The sequence below is a fragment of the Sciurus vulgaris genome (assembly GCF_902686455.1).
Source record: "Sciurus vulgaris genome assembly, chromosome: 2".
Classification (NCBI taxonomy): Eukaryota; Metazoa; Chordata; class Mammalia; order Rodentia; family Sciuridae; genus Sciurus; species Sciurus vulgaris.
This window is the reverse complement of record NC_136462.1, coordinates 194,211,922-194,228,563: the sequence shown is the minus strand read 5'-3', so window position 1 is coordinate 194,228,563 and position 16,642 is coordinate 194,211,922. Positions and strand designations below refer to the sequence as shown.

The following is a 16,642-nucleotide window of genomic DNA, read 5'->3' as shown; positions in this document are numbered from 1 at the left end:
TGGATTAGATGCCAATGTTTAAAAACCAGGGGATTACACATAAAAATACAGATTTCCAGCTTCCCTTGGAAATCCAAGGATCTGCCCTCCTTGGGCCCCACGTTCTGCATAGAAGCTACCTGCAGCCATGGCCAAGGCCTGAGCAGAGCCTCCTTCAGAGGACACAGGCTGCCCTTGTCCCTCTTGCCTCCTGCTGGCGGATGATGCTCAGTTGTCACCCACCGCCGCGCTGTCCAGGGGTCCTCCGATTCCTGATTGGCCTTACTCGGCCACAGCTTCTCTCTGAACTGTTACAGAAGTGCCACGTGGCTGCCTAACCTGGGACCTGCACACGTGGGGGCTTTGGAAGTCTCCCTTCCTTCCTCTTCCTTGTGGCAGGAGAGTACAACTTTAAAGTGGGTTTTGAAACTTGCTTGCTGCCAAGTGTTTTGAATCCACGTAACGAGAATGGCACGGCGTACCCTGCAGGCCCCCCACTCAGCTGCAGCGGCTATGGACCCGTGACCCATCTGCCTTCTTCTCCCCTTCGGTTCTCCCCGCTCCGTCGCACAGTTTGGGTTTGAAGCAAACCTAGATGTCCTACTGTTTTGTGTGTAAGTATTCAGTGTGTATCGCTAGAAGAAAAGGACTCGGAAACAGACCCCGCACACCTGGAAGCCAGGACTGCTTCCTTCCTATCATGAAGTCGCTGATACTCAAACTTCCACTTGTCTCGTAAATATGGAAGTTTTTCTTGCTTTTGTTATTCTACCATTTGTTCGCATCAGGAGTCTCCCAAGGCAAGCAAATGCCCTGGCGGTTCGTCTGTCTTAATCCAAGGGTTCCTCCTCTAGATTGAAGAGTGAAGCCCTGTCATGCCAGCGAGATTTAGCCATTTTATTTGTTGAGAAGAGTGAGGTCGTTTATCCTGGAAGTTTCTCACAGCCTGCCCTCTGCTGACCGTGTCCCTGTGTGAGATCGAGCATGTTCCTCTGTCCGCTGTGTGTCCTGTATGTTAGCAGCTGATTCCAGACTCGGGAGGTGACGCTTCTTGGCCAGGAGGGCCATTCCTCTCTCCCGTGTTTTGAGCTCTGGGTGGTGAATGCCCAGCTCCATGAATTCATGGGCGCCTTAATGGCAGTTGGTGATGTTCCTCCGCGTCCAGCTATCCCTTCCTCTTCTGTCAGCTGGGAACGTCTATAAAGGGAAGTTCCTGCCTCAACAACGGTAGAATTCACGTAGGGAAAGAAGGATGAAAGGCTGATCCCCCCTCCACGTGCCAGTTTTTAAAATAGTGGGTTGGTTCACTAACGCCCCCCGGTGGTGTTCGGTCAGGGTTGTGTGTGGGTTTTGGTTCTGTGTGCACGTGCGTGTGTGTGCACGTGCGGTCGCACACCATTGTGAATTCGTGGGTTTAAGCATTGTTGATGTCTTAAGCTTTGAATGGGCTTTTTTTGAATAGTTCCTTTTGTCCTTGTCATTTGGTGGATCTAAGTAATATGACTTCCTGTCCTTTCTCTCTGACTTAGCAACGGGCTTGGGTAGGAGATGCGGAGGCTTCCGGGAGGAGGGAACCAACGTGTAGATGAAGGGTCACTCCCCTGCATGTGCCAGGGGTCAGTAAACGCTCCCGATGCTGGCCGCTGCGTGATTCCCCCGCCAGCCAGGAGCCTTTATGTGCGGTTTGGGATCATTAGGTTTTGCAGGACAGGAGGGTTGCGTGGTTATCTATCGGGGTGTGGAGGGTGCTGGTGGCCTTAGGAGGACAGTGGGTTCCTTTCTTGTGTGACGGCCCAGGCGTATGCAGTCACGGCTCCTGTGCTGGGACCGTGGTGCCAGGAACCCAGGCTGTGTCTTATTGTGCCCCAGTCTTAGAGTGGTGTCCTCATGTCCTCTGCCCTGGGGCTCTTGGATAGAATTGTAAAATTTAAAAATTTTTGTGCATTAGAGTAACACATAATGGTGGGGTTCATTTTGACCAGAGCCTTGTCATGTGACCATGCTGGGCCACAAAGGAGGCTGGGAAATGTAGTTTTAATTTATTTCTTGTTTTTGGATGGAACCCAGGGCCTCACACAGGCTAGGCAAGTGCTCTGCCACTGAGCTGCACCCCAGCCCCTAGCTTTTGTACCCACATGACCCTGCCATGTGAGCAGCTAACGTGGTACCGCAGAGGACAGGGAGATAGGTCCGGGGTCTCTGCAGGAAGCGTGCTCAAGAGGGGAGAGCTGCAGGAGGAGCCTGCGTGCTTTGCGCTCTTGGACAGTCTCGGTAGTTCTTCACCTGCCCCTCAGTCTAGCTTCTGCTCGCTCCTGTGTGCCGGGTTCAGGCTGCAGACCCAGGGGACACGGAGTCCTGGCTTGATGGCCCACCCGCTAGTTGGGGAAACGATCAGCTACGTAAATACATGTGAAAATGTTAGGGGCTCGTGAGGTCTAAAACAGAACAAGGGGAGAAGACTGCAATGTTCAGTTTTTATTGATTCTCCCCAAATTCAGGGAGCACTGTGGCTTGGGGACAGTCCAGGGAGCTCAGGGCATTTTCTTAAGATCTTTTGCCTGCACCAAGGCCTTCAACCTCTGCATTTTGACACCGTGGGTAGGCTTGCTGTCCCGTGCACTCCGGGCGTTCAGCAGCACCCTGGTCTCTCCCCGCCAGGCCCCGCAGCAGCCCCTCCTTCATGTCTTCAGAGGTTGCCAGGTGTACCCTGGGGCAGAATGTCCCCTGGCTGAGAGCTGCCGTTGGGAGGAGTTAGAGCCAGCTCCAGTGGACGCGGCAGCTGTTCCGTGTGGAGTGTCCACCGAGCCACACACGTGGGGGAGGGGTGTCTGCTCTAGAAGAAGGGCTGTCGCTTCAGGGCCCAGTGGAGCCCCAGGAGCCCGTGTTCCCCGCACACAGCCTGCTGCAGTGCCCATCAATGGCCACAGGGTACCTGTGACGGTGACTGCAGGCGGCCGGCCCTCCAGAGCCTCGGGCCACCTCTTGTGCCCCACACCCGCTGTCCAGGGCTGCAGAAGTGTCTTAGTTCCTGCGTTGGGGACTCTCCAACCCTCTCTGATAGCTGCTCACCAATTCCGGTTCCCACGCAGCCTCTTCCAGGGTTGAGCTGGCCTGGATGCCAAGTCGGGAACCCCTGGTCACGCCCCTGCTTCAGGGGACTGGCAGAGAGAGCCACGGGACCCCGGGGAACACCCCATCAGCCAGACAGGCCAGCGCCAGACTGGGGGAGGCCTGGCTGGGGACCCGCCTGACCCTGTGTTCTGCCTGGACCGTCTCAGATTCGGGTCCCTCAGCCGCCTCTGTCCTTAGCCTCCTCTCTGTCCTCCTTCCCCTTCACCTTCTAGGGTCATTTTTTCTTCAAGGTTGGCAGCATTGGCCAGAAGGAGGGGAGTAGAGAACCCAGATCACTTAGGCCACCAGACGAACCTTAGCTGGTGAGGCAGGGGCCCAGGGGAAGCCCTGGGGTCAGAGCCCAGGTCAAGGCCGCAGTTTGGCCAGCTGCTTGCTGCGTGATCCTGGTCACATCCCTCAGAGCCTTGAAGGCTGGAAATGCAAAATGGGTGCCTGGCAGGTGGCTGAGTGACGGGCTGGTGACGCGTGTGGATTTCTAAGAGCAGGGCCGGGCACCGCAAGCACTGGCTGCCACCACTGCCAGTACTGCTACCAGCCAGGTATGTGGGCAGGCGTTGGGTACTGAGCTAGGTCCCTGCCCCACGGATCACGTAATCTAATGGGTATAAATATGGCAAAGAAATGTATTTCAAGTGCTGAGAAAGGCCTAAAGAAAAGGAATCAGGGTGCTGGGAGAGAGGAGACCAGGACAGGGTCACCAGGAAAGGCCTCTCAGCCGGGTGCATCCCTGCAGGGACAGGCTTCTTCCCTGGAGGCAGGAGCCGCTTGGGGGACCAGCTGCCAGGTCTCGTGCACAGGCGGTCAGAGGTGATGGGCCTCCTTCTGACTTCCTCCTCCTTCCAGGCCCTTCCCCACCTCCACTCTGCCCTCCCTCCATCGGCTCTCGCCTCCCTCTGCCCTTTCTGCCCGGCTCCTCCGTCCCTGGCCCCCCTCTTCCTCCTGCCTCTGCCCCTTTTCTTTTCTCTCCTTTTCTGCCTTCTTTCTCTTAAGTACCAAAGCACTTCAAAATGTGTTAACGATGAAATACAAGCCCAGCTGAACAGACTGCGTATCTTCCCACCAAATGTCAGTAAAAGCAGATGACCATGACCTTCGAACTCTTCTGTTCATTTAAAGAAATGTCATCTGCGGACCTTTCAGTCCTGCTTCTCTAAAAGATCAAAAACCAAAGTCCTCCCCACGCCACTGTAACTCCTCCACATCCGCAAACTCAGTGTTAACGTTTTCAAGTGCCTCAGAGATACCACGTGGACGTGGGGCTTTTGAGGACCCCGCTCTGGGTCCCAGGAGGCCCGGATGCCGACTGTGCAGAACTTTCTTTTCGGGCTGGTCCCCCTGCTGTGCCCTCTCTCCCCTCACCCTCTCAGGCTGTCCCTGGACTCCCCGTGCTGTCCTGCACAATCTCCGTCCTCCACCTCTTCTGTGAGTTGGTGGCTGGGGTGGGGCGGGATCAGAACCTGTTCTGCCCTGTCGCCTGGCTCCACCACGTGGGCCGCGCCTCCCGTCCTGCTCAGTGCTGGATCAGCGCATCCTGTGAACCCAGCAAAGAGTAGTTGCTCCCCTGAATTTTGCATTTCACTTCCTGTCCCTTGTAGTTTTACCACACAGTGGATTCCCCTAAACAATACATCTGGTTTTGCAGGCTTGAGAGCTTTATGCCAAAGGACCCCTGGGGCAGCTCTCTGCATCTTGCTATCTGCTTCCATCTTGTCGATCCTGCCCCATTGCTGTAGCTGTGATCCTTTCCTTTTCTCTGGTATGTAATATTTCGTTGCAACACTTGTGTATCAGTTCTGCTGATGGGTCCAGGTATGTCCTCTTTGCTGTCAGAGCCAGTGATGTCTGGAACACTCTGCCACCTGGCACATGCACGTGAGAAGCTTCTGTAGGGTGAGACCTGCGGGTGGGGTTGCTTGGTGGCAGGGCGTATTCATCCCCAGCTTTAGCAGACAGTACAGGAGTGTCTTCCTAAGCAGCTGGACCAGTCTGCCCTCCCGTCCTGCAATGCTTTGCCCTACGTTGTCACCATGTTTGATACTGTCACACATTTAGATACTTTTTTGTTTACCTGGTGTATGTGGAATGGTATCTTTTAAAACTTTTGTTTCAATTTGTTCTAATTAGTTGTACATGACAATAGAATGCGTTTGCGTTTATGCATTTTGATAAATCATACATAAATAGAGAATAATCTCTCATTTTTCTGATTGTACATGTTGCAGGATCACATGGGTCATGCAGTCAGACATGTCCATGAGGTAATAATGGCTGTTTCACTCCACTGTGATTCCTTTCCCATACCCCTTCCCTGCCCTTCACTCCCCTCTACCTAAAGTAACTTTATTCTTCCCTATCGCCCTGCCCCCCCAATGTGAATTAGCACCACATATCAGGGAAAACATTCAGCCTTTGGTTTTTTGGGTTTGGCTTAGCATGATATTCTCTATCTCTATCCATTTAGCAGCAAATGCCATAATTTCATTTTTCTTTAGAGCTGAGTAATATTCCATCTTTGTGTGTGTGTGTGTGTTTTCTTTATCCATTCATCTATTAAAGGGCATCTAGTTTGGTCCCATAGTTTAGCTCTTGACAGTTGAGCTACTGTAAACATTGATGTGGCTGTGTCCTGTGGTGTGTTGATTTTAAGTCCTTTGGGTATAAACTGAGGAGTGGGATAGCTGGGTCAAATGGTGGTTCCATTCCAAGTTTTCTGAGGAGTCTCCATACTGCTTTCCATAGTAGCTGCTCCAATTTGCAGTCCCACCAGCAATGTATGAGTGTGCCTTTCCCCCACATCCTCGCCAGCATTGATTGTTGCTTGAATTCTTGAAAATTGCCATTGTGACTGGGGTGAGATGAATCTTAGAGTAGTTTTGGTTTGCTTCTCTAATTGCTGGAGAGGTTGAACATTTTTTCATATATTTGTTGATCGTTTGTATTTCTTCTGTGAAGTGTCTGTTCAGTTCTTTAACCCATTTAGTGACTGGGTTATTTGTTTTTTTGGTGTTAAGTTTTTTGAATTCTTTATATATCCTTTTTTTTCATGTATACCTTATTTTATTTTATTTTTATTGTAAACAGTCTTTCGATGAACAGAATTTTTAGCATAGTTTAACTGGTTTCCCAAAAGGTCTGGCAGCACTGCTGTCACCCAGGACTCATTAGCAGGGCTAATTCAGGCCCTGGGGTGGGCCGCCAGGAGACTCTGTTGCGAGGGCCCTTTCTCTCCCCTTGGCGTGGGTCTCCCCACATGCAGTCTTTCCTTACACGCTTCAGTGTGAGAGCACTCGGGATGGATCACCATGTCAGGCATGATGGCATGGTCTCTGTAGGGATAACTGCTTGCCCTGCCCGTCTACGGGGACTGTCCTGTCCTCACCCGCCTGTGATCCATGGGTGCTGCCAGCAGCTTCCCCCGTCAGTGTGAACTGGCTGCTGGGCCAAGTTCCCCAGGAAGGTTTGTCTGCGTTCAGCACATAACACACAGTCAGTTCTTTACACTGACCGACCAGTCGAATCTGTGTAAGTGGGCGCAGCGCACGCTGCCCTTGTCACCAGCGCTCTGGAGGTGTTCAGACGTGCTGGGGGCTCTCCCTGCAGTTCTTCAGAGCGCCTGGCTCCTCTTGGCCCTCTGATCTGGTGCACCTTAGTTCTCCTGTCAGCCTCTGCAGGACACCGGGGGACTATAGATCGACTCTAGACCCTTGGAACCCTAGTGTAAGGAGGGATAAGGGGCGTTTCTGATTCTACTTTCTGAGGAGTTTTTCCAAAGTGAAGGCTCTCTTCATAAGAGGAATAATGGAAGAGCCACCTGTCCCAGGGACTTGCTTCTATTCCTGGCTGTCACCCCTGCTGTGTGTGCTGGGAAGCTTGACCCTTTCCTCCCGCTGAGAGCAAGGGGGCCTCAGCAGATAGAGCCGGGGGGATGTGATGGCGGCTGTAAGTGGAAGGCTGGCTGTCCCATCTCTCAGCGCCCCAGGTTCCTCAGAAGGTAGTCTCAGGACCTGCTTCGCGCTAGTCCTGTCTGGGCTCCGTCCCGGGGGCAGTGAGATGGGCTCGCAGGTGGCCTGCCCATCCCCTCCTCTAATTTGGGCTGAGAGGAAGCGGAAGGCCTAGGGTTCCACCCCACAGTTCCTGTCCTGACCCCGCTGGCTGCTATGGGGACCAGGCATGGGACTGCGTGCCCCCGGGCTGTGGGACTACGGAACTGTGGGCCAGCGGTTCACCAGGAGCCTGGAGCCAGGTGTGCTGGTGGGTGTGTGGCGGGGCCCAGAGCTCAGAGGCACCGTGTCCTGTGTGGTGACCGTGAAGCACGGTTGCCGGTGTTTCTCCGGGAACCACCCGTAGGGACCCTGGGGGATGGTGAGCCACCACCGGGTCACTGACACTCGGGAGCCGTGGCTGTTTTGCTCATTTGCTCTTTTTCCCTTGGTCCTTCAGTCGTCCACTGCTCGGGCTGGCACAGTGAACAGGAGGGCCCAAAGTGCCTGCTGCCAGGCGCTCGCCAGCCGGACGTCAGCTGCGTCAGCCCCGGTCCGGCTACTGCCAACTTGCCCAAAGCCTTCCCCACAGGTTTTAGACGGGCTCCTGAAGACAGCCCAAAGCCAGACCCGGCTGGGGGAATTCTGGTCGAATCTAATCAGGAAGTTGTATTTCATTTTCCACACAATCATCCCTCCTTGAAATTTTTACCAAGCACCTACTGTGCGCCAGGCTCTGCCCTCGATGCTGGGAATGCAGCAGTGACAAGAGGGATGAGGTCTGTCTTCATGAGGCTGTTACAACCCAGTGAGATCAAAGTGTCACTGGTTTCAAGATTAGGGTCCTGGTGGCCTAAGCTGTTCCAAACAACCAGAGACTTCTGCCTGGTGACCATGTCCAGCTGCGAGGCTGTCCATCATAGCATGCCCGAGGGCTCTTGGAGCCATCCATGACAGAGTGTCTATGGCCACTGGCACCTGCTCTCAGGTCTCTGGTGGGCACAGAGATTTCACCCGTCTGAAGTGTGGACCTGCAGGAATCTGCACACTGACTCTGCAGACCCTCTGCAGGTGACTTGGCCACCTGCTGCTCGTGTTTCCAGGGGTATCTCCTGTGTGGCCCTGAATTGCAGGCCCCTCCTCTGCCCTCTGGCACTGCCCTCTCGGCCCTGGATGGAGTCGTGCTACCTGTAGATCTGGGTTCTGAAATGTGTCACTGAAGTCCAAAGGTGGGAGTGGGCTTGGGGAGTACAGGGACAGGAGGATGTTGGGATTAGGCCCCAGGAAGTAGATTTGGGGACCTGGCTGTCCCGTGCGGCCTGGCCTTGCAGGGCAGATGTCTCCCTGGAGGCTGCTGGGGCAGGCACCTCCTTCAGTAGCGCGTTGGTGCCTCTTGGCTGCAGCCAGACCCGCCCTCCCCAGCTGCCCGCGACCTGCTCCCCTCCCGGTTAGCACCTTTGCCTCTGACTCGAAACTCAAGTCTCACAACTACCATGTTTACTCATCCGGAAAGCTGGGGACAGTTGGGATGAGGCACAGGGGGCATTTTCCTGTAAGCCCTGAGACGTGCCTGTAAGACGTCGGGGGGTGGGGTGTGTGGGTCTGCTGCCTGGGCTGCTTCCGGGGTGCAGGGGTGCAGGGGTGCTGACTCAGAGCCCTGCTGTGTGCGTCGCCAGCCCAGGGCCATCTGTGCACCGAGCCGGGGGCTAGGAGGGGAGGCAGGACCCTGGGGGCAGGACACGGGCAGGCTGGAGGTGCAGAGCTTCCAGGGACGGAGGGGCTGCACCTGGGGACCAGGGGAGTGAGAGGCGAGAGGGCTGTCGTTGGAGGAACTCTGAGGCACAGGCAGAGGAGAAAAGGAAGGAGCCCCTGGCGCAGAACCAGACTGCAGGCAGGGAGGTTGTGGCGACAGCAGAGGCTGTCCCTCATTCAGACGGGCCAGCGAGTGGTGCCGGGCAAGTCACAGCCTTGATGCCTGTGCTGGCGAGGCCTGCCCTCTGAGCACAGCCGGACGTCAGATAGGGATGCACTTAGGTCCCTCGCGTGACACTGTGGCTGGTGGCTTCAATCAGGCATGTCCCTCCCCTCAGTTCCGGAGGTGGACAGATCCACAGGCAGCAGCGCTGGGTCCTGTGGAGCATGCCCTGTCTGGCCTGCAGGTGGCCACCTCCTTTGCTGGGCCCTTCCGTGAAACAGAGAGAATGCTTCCTGGTGTCTCTTCTGAGGGCACAGAACCTGTCCTGCCCCTTGGTGACCCAGCTCATCCTCAAGGCCCTGGCTTCAGATGCCATCATGCCGGGGCCAGGACTTCACCACAAGGATGTGGGGTGGGTGTTGGGTGCCTCGTTGCCTTTGGAAATGTGTGGATACACGTGTGGTGTCCTGTGTTGGGGGCGGTGCTGTGGGCAGGTCACAGCCCAGGGCGAGGACATGGAAAGATCTGGAAGGCGAATTTATGGGCTGGGACAGGGTTGGGAGGATCAGTGAATATCTAGATACTTGAAGGGAAGTTCTCGTGAAGCCAGGCCTGTTCTGCCCTGGATCTCAGCTCCACGTGGGCGTGCAGCTTGTTCTTTGGCCTTGTTTGTTGAGGCAACGTGTTCTGAAGCGCTTGCTTTGTGGCCTGTGCCGTGTGCAGAGTGCTGGGGCTGGCCGGGTGAACCAGCAGGACACGGAACCAGCCGTGGTTGGTTGAGGTCTCTTTCCTGCCTGTGGTCGTGCTTTAGAAGCCGGTGGCTGCTGGTAGCAGAGGCGTAGCCCAGGTGCATTGATCAGAGGAAACTGGGCTGAGCTGGAGAGAGGACCTGGGTGCTGGAGAGCGGGCCTGGGTGCTGGAGAGCGGGCCTGGGTGCTGGAGAGAGGACATGGTGCTGGAGAGAGGACCTGGGTGCTGGAGAGAGGACCTGGGTGCTGGAGAGTGGGCCTGGGTGCTGGAGAGTGGGCCTGGGTGCTGGAGAGCGGGCCTGGGTGCTGGAGAGCGGGCCTGGGTGCTGGAGAGAGGACCTGGGTGCTGGAGAGAGGACCTGGGTGCTGGAGAGTGGGCCTGGGTGCTGGAGAGTGGGCCTGGGTGCTGGAGAGTGGACCTGGTGCTAGAGAGAGGACCTGGGTGCTGGGGAGCAGGTGAGCTGCACGATTGTTTAAGATGACAGACTTTGGGTCTGGTGAGCCCTGTGCCTATGATAACGGTCAGTGTTCAGAGAATCATGATCCACTTCCAAGCAACACCCTGTACGATCATCTCACCCATTGGCTGCGCATGGGTGGCCCCTCCACGTGTGAACCAGGCTCACAGATGCAGTGTCACTGCAGATTTCAAGCTGCAGCCTCATAAAGGACCCCGAAACAGGGTGGTGAATCTAAGACCAGAAGTGCCCCTCTCTGCCTTTGGAGGGATTTGTAGCTGGCACCAAGGAGTATATAGCTCCTGAGCGCTCTGCCTGGTCCCTGATGTCCCTCTCCGTGTTACCGACGCTGACCAGAACACACATGTGATCGGCAGACCTCATTCCTGTTTAAACACGTAGGGAAGCAGATGTGTTCTCAGTCATCAGAGGGCACCGCAGCAGACTGGCGTTTCTTCCCCCGCTCCCCGTCTGCCTTGGGGTCCTGTTGTGGCTGTACCAGCGAGTGAACTGTACCATTTCAGCAAGAGACCACGAGACTTTTGCAGATACACTGCCAGAGTGGACTGGTTCTAGAAGCTTCCAGTGTTCAGTCTGCATTTTCAGAGTTCCCAAGGATTCTGAGGATTTTTCAAATTAGGGAAGCCCTGGCCTGGGACTACTCCCCCAGAGCTGGGTCCCCGTCTCAGCTCTGCCCAGTGCTAAGGGACTGTTCCTGGGCACGGCACCTCTTCTTTCTCCACTTTGGTACCTTGGCATGAGAATGGGAATCACCATCACCCTGAAGCCAGCCCAAGACTGAAATGGGGCAGAGTGGACAGCCACCTGAAAGGGGTGTGCGGTGGTGGCCGAGATGTGAGTTGAATTTCAGGCTTCCATTGAATTAAGACAGGCCCTTCTTGTGGCTTCGGTGCCCCATTGTCCACCTAGAAACAGGCAGAGGTGAAACTCCAGCACTAAACAGGTGCTATCCTCAGGACGCTGTAGACAAACCATCGGCTGGATGCTGTTTCTCTGAGAAGGTGCCAGAGTGTCACCATCTTGGGTGCCAGCTTTTTGAGCCCACTGAGCTAGTACAGTGTGACCTCCTCACACCAAGCGCCCCATGGTTTGGCGTTTGAAGGACGAGCTGGTGCTCTGGCAGGCGGTGGTAAGAGCGGCGGCCTCGGGGCTGCTCGCTGGATTCTCACTGCTCTCCGGGGCTGTGAGCTGTGTGATGCCTGCTGGCTCCCGGGCTGGCCTGGACGGAGTGAAACTGTCCCAGCCGTGTGAGCTGCGTCTTTCTTGGAGTAACATCGGAGCAATGTGGGCACCGGCTCATTCTAATTTCCCTTCCAACAGGCCCACCCTGCTCTGGGGGGACCCAGCACGGAGGCGGAGGCCAGGGTTGTGGCAGTGGCGGGTGTCAGTCTCTGGATATCTGAGGGTGGGTCTAGTAGCACTGATGCAGAGAGGGGACGTGGGCTGTGAAGACACCAGGGCTGTCCTCAATGAAGCTGGGACTTGCCTTTCCTACCACGGGAACCAGTGGGTCTGGGTTATCTGGGAGGAGGGGTAGCAATGAGGGTCTGCAGGCTGGTTTGGGCCCTGATAAGTTCGAGATGCCCAGTGGGCAACCTGACCATCTGAGTCTGAAGTTGAAGGGCGCTGGTCTGAGCCAAAAACATGAATGTGGCCACTGCTGGGATTGGGGCTGCGTTTCAAGGCCCCCAAGGGAGCTGTCTGCAACACCTGTGCTTGGTTTTGTGCGGAGCCAGTCTGCAGTGGAGGGGGGACGTCCAGAGAGGTTGCCACGTGTGCCTGCGGTGATGGAGAGTGGGTGCTCGTTTCGGGAGGTGGCCTGAGACGCAGGGTCCACATGCCTCTGCCTGCAGCAGCCCCAGGGAGGAGAGACGAGGTGGTCCTCTTGCCCCAGGACTCAGCAGCCTGGAATCAACCCCGAGCAGCCAGGTCCCGTTGGTGACGCAGCCCTGGGACCGCACCTCTGCCAGGAAACCTCCTCACCAAGCGTCCTCCCCTGGACGATGAGATTTCGAGTGCTCCCCTCCCTCCGTGACGGGGCCCTAGTTCACGGCCCATGCCGGCGGTGCTGGTCCCTGCACAACACCGAACCCAGATCGTGCTTCCCAGTCACACCCTCGGCATGAACTCTGGCCTTGTCCTGTGGCCCTTCAGAGGGGCGGGGAAGGCGGGTGTTTCAAAGGCTCCACAGGGAATCTAGAGATGGACACAGAGAAGGCATTTCTGTCACACCGAGTGGAAGAGAAAGGTGTCAGGAGAGCTTATGAAATGATGCCCCAGGTCTCATTCTCTTCCGGTGTTGCTGTCGCTCTGATTGGGCAGAAGCTCTAAAAACAGCAACTGTTTCCCCCTGGTATTGACAAAACAGGAAGAAAAGCGCAGTCCTGGGAATCGCCGTGCCCGCTGAGGCGCGGTTGCTTACAAGAGGGGAACAGGCCCACTTCGGTCCACACGGAGGAAGAGGCGTCTGAGGGTGACCTGTGGAGTGTCTGCCTTTTGACCCCAGCCGAAGTCAGCCCTCACATGTCCTCTCTCCAGATGGCCGTGTGTGCACCCGCACGGCAGGGGCCTTGGTCTAGCTCACAGTGGTCGCCCACACCCCGTCACCTTGCTCAGAGACGTGCTTGTGCCGCGTCCTCGCCTCAGTGATCGCTGCCCTGGTCGCCGGGTTCATCCTGGCACACACTTTGAAAGGAGGCAGAATTGGGGCTTAAACTCCAGCCCCAGGGTTACGTGCCCTCCTGGGTTTGAGCGGCTTGGAGACCCAAGGTGGATGGTTTTGCTGTGAGTTGAGTTGGACTATAATAGAGATCAAAGATGATTTTTTTTTTTTCTTCTCAAAAATGGTTTTGCAAATCTTTTTCAGAGCTGATAGACACACACCTTAGCTGGATACAAAACATATTATGAAACAGAATGACTGTGATCTTTGATCCAAGAAATCAAAGTTAAAGGTAATTGTTATCTTCTGCTTCTCCTTTTGTTTTCCAGCTGTGTGTTTTCTTAACTTTTTTTTTTTTTTTAAAGTAAAAGAAAGCTTCCCAACCTGAAGGCCTCTTTTCTCCTCCGACCCTCCTCACAGACACCCTTTCCTGCTCCTAAGGCCTGGTCATTCTGGGTCTGTGAGGCTGGCCGGGAGGAGAAGGGAGGTGGCCCTGGGGAAATGCATGCTCTCCCAGGGGCTCTACCCACCTCCAGGATCAGCCTGCAGGGATAGATTCCACCAGGGTGGGAGGCTTCTCACAGGGGACAGACTGCAGAGTGGCCGGGTGGGCAGAAGACCTAGTGGGCAGCACAGGAAGCTCCCTGTGTGTGGGCAGCTTCCAGTCAGCCCCCTCCGTTCAGCCTCCCAGGGTCTTTGTGCACTTGGGCGTTCATTTGCTGCTCAGTGTTTGGATGTGAAATCTGCCTCTGGAACCAAGACTGGAGTCGTGGCCTCCATGGGGCCTGTCACCCAGCTTCAGTAGCAGATCCGCCTTGTTTAACTGTGGCCACGGGGCCTGTGCAGTCAGATGGTCAGAGCAGGCATCACATGCTGGGAGAGGACACTCCGGGTGGGCAGGAGAGGACGTTCCTGAGCCTTCTGTGCCTCAGCTTCTTAGATGCTAATGCCGTTTCCAGCCTCCTGCCATTCTAGTTAGGACACATTAGCCAGCAGTGCAGCTCGGGGACACCCCATGTCAGCCTGCTGGGTCGTGTGCCTCCTGGCTTGCTGTTTTGTGGCTTTCCGTGGTCCCTTTGTCGGGTGAAGAGGCTCTATTATCTCCCGGGCCAGATCGAGGAGTCCCTGGTGGACTGACTGATGGCCACTCAGAAGCCACACCCACAGCACACCCAGAAGAGCAGACAACTCAGAACCTGTTCCCCAGTGGACGGGGCCTGGCCAAGCTGTGCCCACGTGTCACAGCTCACCAGGGTCACAGCGAAGCCGTCCAACGTCCCCAACGGGGAGTGCCGAACACCAGCAAGGGTGAAATGCAGGGCCGCTCCTGCTTCTCCTGAGGGCTTCACGCCGGGGACTCAGAGTTTAAGACAGGGCTGAGCACGAGCCACCTTGGAAATGTCAAAGCCCAGTGCCATTCTGTGTGCTTCTTGGGCCTGGAAACCACAGCAGGCTGGCTCGGGCCGTCAGCTCAAGCCGTCAGCTCAGGCCGTCAGCTCATCCCCATGTCCATCTGACTGTTCCCGACTCTTCAGATCCCACCTGCCACTTGGGCCTGTCAAGGGATTTTTATCTTCACTGAGCCGCTGCAGTTAGGCCTGGTCAGCTCTTCTGGAAAGCTCTTCTCCAAAGTTTCCAGGTGCCCAGGCTACACAGAGGTGGCTAGGGGGACAGGAAAGGCCTGGAAATCACTCAGCAAAGGAGAGCAGAGCCTGGGAAAGGAAGGCGTGGCCTCTGGTTGCAGCCTTTCAGTTCTGAGCAGGAGTCCCCGGGAAAGCCAAGGCCAGCTCCTCCTCGCCTCCTCGCTAGTGGACAGCTTAAGCCCGGGCGCTTGCAGAGTAGATTCCCCCAGAGTAGTAGAACAAGGCAGCGGAGGGTGCTTCCCGTGCTTCCCGACACTGGCTCATCCTGCCTCAAGCAAGAAGGCTTCAGAGTGGGGCCACAGGTGGAGGCGGGCAGCAGTGACAGGCAGGGACGCTGAGCCCCTCTCGGCTCTCTGTCTTGGACTGGCCTAGAAGCAGCCTCTGCGCTCCCGTCTCAGCTGTGGGCATGTCTTGGTGGCCATGGCCTTTGTGGCTGGGCTCTGGCTCAGGCTCTGGTGGGCACCTGCGTCTTCTAGCCAGATTGTGGGACGTGGAGGTTTGGGAGCGAGGCCACGTGGGCCCCTGGCCTCCCGCTTGCTGCTTTCTCGGGATGAAGTTTCAAAGTCAGCCTTACGGGGAGAGGGCCCACAGAAGAGTCGAGATCTGCGTGTCTTCCATGTGCAACCCTGAGCAGCCATCCGGGGCGCACGCGGGGGACCTGTGCTCTGGTGGAGACCGGGCTTTCGCGCAAGTCAGAGAAGCCCGGCAGAGCGGGCTGCCGGCAGAAGTGGGTCCTGCTTTTAGAAATGACCACCTGGCTGCCCCAGAGTCATCTGATGAATGACACTAGTTAAGGCTCTGGTTTCCCCAGATGGCTGTCCCCCAAAAGTAGGCGGCAGAACATCCTTCTTTCCTTCCTTCTTTGCCATGGGGATGTAATTAGGGGCTGGCTGGCTACCTGGCCCCAGCCGGTCTTGGTAAAGGAGCCTGACTGGAGTCCAGCCTGCTGAGCTACTGCTGTTGCTGCTTCTGCACACAGAGCTGGACAGTTGGGGAAGAGGCCACAGCACCCCCAAGCTAACAACATCACCTGCCTCTTTACGGAAAGGACCTGTTGGCCCCTGGTGTGGCCTCTTATGTGGGCAGCCACATATTAGAGTGTATATCTTCTCATCAACTGTGTAAGGACTGTCATTTATGCTGGAATAGTGCATCATGCTTCTGTGTTTTAAAAAAGCCTGGAATTTTTAGACCCTTGAAATCTGGCCATCTTTTCTGGTGGCAGCCTTAGGGGTCAGGCTTACAAGTCGCCCTGAGGTCATAGGCCCATTTGCTCTCTCCCGGTCCTGCCAGGACCACACCTCTAAGGGTGAGAAGGGTCGGGCTCTCTGGCAGAGTGGCCACCACCAGCCTTGGTTCTGTTCTGAGAAGGCACTGCTACGTCAGGCAGAGCTACTGCCTCAGCCACTGTCCACTTGCAGAAGCACACGTCCGTCCCTTGCTTTCCCCTTGAGTACACACAAAAGCCATCGAGGATGCTGCTGCCCCAGAAGAAAGGTGACATGGCACGGTCTCATGGCACAGTCTCTGGCTAGTTGTGAAGATCATAGAGAAAGTGGACCCTGGGTTCAAATTCTACTCCCCTTCACCAGCTACGACGAGTGGCTGGCTCTGTTTCCCCATCTGTCAGAAGAGGGCGGTCACTACGTTGCCCAGGCTGGAGGGCCATCCGAGGCGTGGTGCAGGCCCAGCCCATGGCTCTGGAGAGAGGTGCAGGCTCACTCAGAGGCTCCACAGAGTCGGGCTCCTAGAGAGTAGCCAAGCCCAGCGCATTTGCCAGTTGGATGACAAAGGAAAACCAGTTCCCCAAAAGCAAGAGACCCAGCTGATGGTGCAGGGCTCAGAGTATACCTTAAGCACCTGCGGTGAGCAGTGTGTGCAGGCACAGCCGGGATAGGTGGAAATTCAGCCCTTGCCTCTAGAGGCAGCAAGGGTGGAATAGGAGGTGCTTCTGGGAAGAGGTGGCGTTGGAACAAGCGCAGGAAGGAAGGTAGCGTCGGACGGGGTGGGGATCTGTGGAGAGGGCATGGCCCTAGCAGGGGCAAGGCCAGAGGTGTGGGAGCTGGCACAGGGGAGATGCCAGAAGCATGTGCTGGGGAAATA

The 16,642-nt window shown here is 56.1% G+C and overlaps 1 protein-coding gene across 11 annotated transcripts in view; it reads left to right on the top strand.

Moving 5' to 3' along the window:
* NFATC2 (nuclear factor of activated T cells 2) overlaps nt 1-16,642 on the top strand; it is a 131,059-nt gene that overhangs the window by 107,461 nt on the left and 6,956 nt on the right. For 2 of the 11 annotated variants that reach the window (XM_079127012.1, XM_079127010.1), the window contains exon 10: nt 13,101-13,188. The exons of the other annotated variants lie outside the window; for them this stretch is intronic. In XM_079127012.1, coding sequence (XP_078983138.1) covers nt 13,101-13,144 — 44 coding nt within the window. In that variant the 3' untranslated portion in view covers nt 13,145-13,188. The remainder of the gene's footprint in view (nt 1-13,100; nt 13,189-16,642) is intronic. 11 annotated transcript variants of the gene reach the window in all.